This window comes from Acyrthosiphon pisum, unplaced genomic scaffold (assembly GCF_005508785.2).
Source record: "Acyrthosiphon pisum isolate AL4f unplaced genomic scaffold, pea_aphid_22Mar2018_4r6ur Scaffold_20114;HRSCAF=20807, whole genome shotgun sequence".
Classification (NCBI taxonomy): Eukaryota; Metazoa; Arthropoda; class Insecta; order Hemiptera; family Aphididae; genus Acyrthosiphon; species Acyrthosiphon pisum.
In genome coordinates this window covers 26,466-32,702 of record NW_021769440.1, presented here as the reverse complement: position 1 = coordinate 32,702, position 6,237 = coordinate 26,466, and the positions used below count along the sequence as shown (strand labels likewise).

The 6,237-nt window shown below is 28.6% G+C and overlaps 1 protein-coding gene across 1 annotated transcript; it reads left to right on the top strand.

Annotated features, from left to right (window-relative positions):
• The first annotated feature begins 36 nt into the window (after positions 1–36).
• LOC115034661 (E3 SUMO-protein ligase KIAA1586-like) lies at positions 37–5,970 on the top strand. Its single transcript, XM_029491972.1, has 2 exons — positions 37–5,021; positions 5,095–5,970. The coding sequence occupies exon 1, from the start codon at positions 3,556–3,558 to the stop codon at positions 4,501–4,503; it is 948 nt and encodes a 315-aa protein (XP_029347832.1). The 5' UTR covers positions 37–3,555; the 3' UTR covers positions 4,504–5,021; positions 5,095–5,970.
• The last annotated feature ends 267 nt before the right edge of the window (positions 5,971–6,237 follow it).

Below are 6,237 nucleotides of genomic sequence, written 5' to 3'. Positions count from 1 at the left end.
ACTTAACATAAACGTTAACTTAACCGACTTTTCGTTGTGCCTGCCTTATTCAACGTTTTTTTTTTTCACAGAAAAAATTACTCTGGTTATTCGCTGGAGACGAGACTGCATTTTCAAATCCATTGTGCTTGGGCCACGTTGAACGAGCGCAAAGCCAAAACCACAACGGACCTCAACGATCTCGCGCCCGACAGTCAATTCGATGACAACCAATGAGAAAACCATAATATTACATCTACCCTATATGATTATTATTGTTATTGTTGAACATCATCATTCTCGGCTGAAAGTTCATATTTTAGTTGCGTTACGTTGTGCGATATAATATTATAATATTACTGATAGAAAAAATAGGTACCTACCTAATACCTATATAGTGTGGTTAGTTGTTAATTTTATATTATTATATTCCTGATAAATTGATTATTTCCACAAATGAAAAAGAAAAGACTTTAATCGACACATTCCCGTACGAAACCCCCAAACCACCCTCCCTCGCCAACACCAACAACCACGTCATCGCGGTGACATCAAATATTAGTTATTTACATTTTTTTGTGGTTTCGGCACATTAGCTCCGTTTTCGTATTGCAGGCAGCTGTAGATTCTCTTATTTTTCTTGCATCCAATTTCCACTAAACGACGAAACTATATTTGCATAATAAAATGACGTACCTATTGGTTTTTGTTTAAATAATTATAAATTAAATACCTATCTATAAATTACGGTCTGTATAAAATGCCACTTATCGACAGCTAATGATATTATAATTTGATTTCAAAACACAGGTCATCGTGTAAATAATATTTTGATAGAATCAATAAAAAGACATTTTATTATTTATTACTGAGACTAAAATTTTGTAGTAAATGCTTTTTTTTTGTAAAGAGGAATGTGCTAAAAAGGAAACTATAATAATATATTATGTATCCGTTTCGTATCATTCTGATTGCAATTTGTGTTGATTTTTCACCCTAAATATACTTTTTTTGCTCGTATTTGAATAATTTTTATAAAATTACATATATTTCTTGTTTAATACAAATAATATATTAGCCTAGTTATACCTACCAAATTATAGACAGAAATTGTTAAAATTTTCCCGTTTCGTTGTCGAAATTATTTTATTTGTCATCGAGATAATGCATATTATACCCATAACCATGATAGGTACGGCTAGTAAAACAACTGTCGGAATACAGATTATTGTAGTTATATCAAAATTACGGTTTTAACTTTTGGAAAAAGAAAAAATAATTTGATTTATTGTGTTTTTCAAACTTAAATTAAATAAATGTTTTTCTACTTGTTTAACTACTTATTTTACTACGAAATTTTCGAACCCTATTTATTAGTAATACTGTTCAAATAAAAGATTAAAAAAACGTAAAATAGCCTACGCATAATAAACTGTTGTCGTTACTCGATTTTCATCTCATAACAGGCCATAACTGGAGGTCTGATTAGTGATTATTATAGATGCAGTCTTTATATATTACAGATTTGTTATAGACATTTATTGACGCATTTGTAACAAAAATAACATCATTTAACTAGCAGTTTTAAACATTTTTAATCATAAAAAGTGATCGTTCCTTTTGAATATTAATATTTTTTAGCTAGGAATATATTAAAATAATTAAATAAATTATTAAGTAGCCAAGTAGGTACCTATCAAAAATTATCTTCTAAAAATCAATCTTAAAACTTACCTTTTCTAGTATATTGTTGTAAAAATTACTCGAGCCGAGACTCACTCTGTCTTACAGCATCTTGGGACGTAGCCAATATTTCCAATACCAAATGTATCCAGAAATTCCAATCCAAAGTCCTTCAAAATATATCAAAAACCCAATTCTATGCGTTTTTTCACTCGGATTTTAAAATATCAAAAAATCTCTATTTTAAGCACTCTATCGCTTCATCACCCTAACTCTCTTGAGACCCAACTCCCAAACTTACGTTGTAACAGAGGATTGAGGGACAAAAGAAGGAAATTGAGTATCCATTATTAAAACTTAAAAAAATTTCGCAACATTAAAAATGTAATTTATGCCACTGGGTGGGTAAGATAAGCTATTTGAAAGAAAACATTCCTATATTAACATTAATTTATTACATATTAGAAACATTATGTTTTAGATTTAGATAGGTTTATATTGGTTCAATTTGGTTGCCATTGTTGGTGATGGTGAGGTGAAGACCACCCAACACTAAAATTATTTTACTCGTTTTTTCTTTTGCCATTGACCATTGTTTTTATTGTTGTTTAATACCATTTAGACAAAATATATATTATATTTAGGTACCTACACCTATAGGTGCATTGTTAGGAATAGTTTTTTTTTTAAATTTAAATCTTTATTTTATTAGCTATTATAGTTTTTATTTATTATGTTTAATTTAGTTTTTATATATTATTATTTAATTTTCACGACTGTTTGAAATTAAATATTATAGTACTTACCTAATTATTACGATTCTGAAATGTATGGATTAAAAGTCAAATTTTATTTAACGAAATATTAAATATACATATTATAAATAAAATTCTTAGTTTACTTACATAACTTTTAAATGTGATCAGAAATGACACATAAACTACAAAATGTATAATATATATTGACCTATTCATGATTTAAATAGCTCAAAAAGAGCGAAAATATTTTTAAAATTATATCATGTTTAGAAAATACTAATAGATATAAAACTATTGAAGACAATTTAAAAGAGCAGGGGCTTTATTCTCGAGATTGATCGACAAGAAGTAGTGTGCGACTAAACTCGATTGATTATGTCGTAGTCGACTGCAAAACGCTATTCTCCAAAAGCATTCGACTAAAATTAGTCGCATTCGAGATTATGTCGACTAGTAATACGCTTGTCGAGTGAACCACAATTGTATGACCTAAAATTGATTTATTATCAGATTATTTATCAATTTTTTTATCTAATTTTTTTTTCGATTAATTATCAGAACTACAATGATATAACCTAAAATTGATTTATTATCAGATTAATTATCATTTATTAGCAGAAATATCAGAAATATTTCGGCCAAATTATTTTGTATTGATACTAATCAAAGCAGTGTTGCCAGACGTACGGATGCGGTTGGGGGCATACGGTAATTTTACAAAGTATACGGTCTGAGGACGGAAGAATACAAACGATAAAAAAAATACGGTAATTTGAATTTCTTTTTAAATTTAAAAAAAACAATATGCAGTTGTAGTTACTTCTTCGTTGTACATCCAGAAAAACAGTGATACCCTACCAAAAAAAAAAATCTTTGAAAATTGAGGTATTTCCTTATCAATTGCGCATATCGATATAGTCGTATGGTAATAATTATACCATACACCATTATTTTCCCATCGTCTCCTCCATACGTTTTACGAAGTGTAGAAAAAATGCAGACCTCCATGCCTCCATCGTTATCACGGTTTAAAATATTTAAAAAAATGTTGTTCCTTTTTAAAGTTAAATGTTAACAGTAAACAGCTGCCATATACTTTACAACTGTAATTATAATATAATTATACTATTTAACCATGGCCAACTCGGAGGAAGAGATGGATATTGAGGTACGAGCACCCAGGGGAGAACAAACTAAAAACTTAGGCCATCGAAAACAAAAGTTTAGAGATGAATGGCTTAATATGAAAGAGTTCAAAAATTGGTTAAGACCTGTGAAGGAAAATCCATTAAAAGCTCATTGCTGTTATTGTCGTTTTGAAATGGTTTCAGAACTCTCGACGGTAAAAAAACATATGAATAGTATCAAGCACAAATCAGCTACTAAATCAATAACTGGAACTAAAACCAATATGTTGTCTACAATAATTGCAAATAGAAATAATGACCAAGCTATTAAAAGAGCCGAAATAAAAATATGTGGGTTCTTAGCAGAGCATAACATATCTTTTAATACTATGGATCATTTGACAGACGTTTTAAAAGAAGCTTTTCCCGATTCTAAAATTGCTGAAGGTCTTCATCTCGGTAGAACAAAAAGTACCAACATAGTAAAACATGTTATTGGACAAAATCATAAAGATGAACTAATAAATGATCTTAAAAATACTAACTTCAGTATTATTATTGATGAGAGCACGGATGTAGGAACTGTTAAAACGTTATGTATATGTGTTCGCTATTTTGACCATAAAATTAATAAATTAAAATCAAAATTTTTTGATTTGGTTAAAGTATTCAAGGATAGTGATTCTGCGAATGAAGGAGCCACAGCAAACAAAATATACACTGAAGTTTTAAATGCATTAGCAAAAGAAAGTATACCCTTTGAAAATGTCATTGGTTTCGCATCGGATGGATGTAATGCAATGATGGGGCGATGGAATTCCGTTTCCAGTCGTTTTAAAGAAGATTTTCCCGGTATTATAATACAGAAATGTATTTGCCATTCTTTGGCGTTATGTGCAAGCGAAGCTTGTAAAGCCCTTCCACGCAGGTACCTACATTATATTATAAATTTATAAAATTATTATATTATGATTTTTTTTTTTTTAATTTTTGATATCAATTTTTTTTTAGATGTGAAGATTTCTCAAGAGATATTTATAATTTTTTTTAAAGTAGTTGTAAGCGAGTAATGCAGTTTGAACAGTTTCAAGTATTTTGTAATGTTGAGCCACATCGGATACTTAGGCCTTCCCAGACAAGATGGTTATCTCTTGAAATGGTTGTGAGAAGAATCAATGAACAGTGGGAACCTTTGACTAAATTCTTCCAAGAACATGGGTAAATAAAATTTTATAATTTATTATTATTTCTAATTTAAATAACAAAAGTTTTAAATTTTGTTTAAATTGTAGAAATGAAGAACGACTTGCATGCACTGTTACAATACTTGACCGTTTAACTGATCCAGTCATTAAGTTGTTTTATGAATTCCTGGAATGGGTCTTACCAAAGTTTACCCATCTAAATAAACTCTTTCAAAGTGAAAAAGGCGTTATTCTTACATTGCATTCCAAAATGGCTGTAACCTATACAGGTATTTGTTATTGCAAATAACATTAAATGTTTTAATTTATTTGAATACTAAAATCTAAATTTAAAAATTTTAGAGCTGATACATGCGTACATGAAAAAGCAACACAAACCACTAGAAATAGATCCCAATGATAGTACTCAGTTTTTGGTAAATGAAGCCATGTATTTAGGATTTAAAGTAATGAAGACATTGAGTAAACCAGAAATAAATTCAAATAAGCCTATGTTGATAGAGTTTTATACTAAATGTAGACAATTTTTAATAATTTCTTGTAAAGAAATAAAAAAAAGGTAAGAACAAATAAAAATTAAATAATATATTTACTATAAATGTTATATGCTTTGAATTTATTACTACTGTTGTAAACATTTTTTTCCTAGGTTTGATTTTAACAGTGAATTACTTAAACAGTTGACTTATTTACAACCCTGTAAAGTATTAAGTTCCGAACGCTTGAATACTTTAAGTTCAATCTTTTTTGAAGTTCCAAGAATAACACAGCTATACAATGATGAAACACTTCAAAAAGTGGACGATGAATGGCGGATGTTAGCAGTTGCAGAACTGAATGAAAATATCAGGAAGATTCAATACGGAGAAGACTTTTGGATTGCATTACTTAGTATGGACTCTGAAGGTGAAAATCTATTTAAAAATGTCGCTGGTTTTATATTAAAAGTTCTGAGCCTACCTCACTCTTCAGTTGACTGCGAGAGGGTGTTTTCAAAAATAAATTTAATAAAAACCAAAGTTAGGAATAAACTAAATACGGAAACAATGAATAGTTTGCTCTTAGCAAGTGAACACATGAAACAAAGCACAAGTTGTGTTAAATTTGAACCAACAAAAGCAATGATAAACTCAATGACCAAACATATTTATGAAAAACAAGGAATTACCAATGAAACAGACATTCAAGGTAATTTAGACATTTTACCAAAAGAAAATATTGGACTATTTTTATGATCTATATTATGTAATAATATAATATAATAAGTAAACTTTTATCTTTTTTCTTCATAATATATTTAAATTTTGTTGTTTTATGAATATCATATTTAATTAATTGTTATGCTATTATTTAAATTTGTTGTTATTGTTATACAGTATAAGATGTAGGTAGGTACCACACTTATACATCAAGTTTTTATTGTTATTAATATTGTTTATTTTATGTTTTAAAAAAGATTGATTAGTATTAACTATTAATATGTAT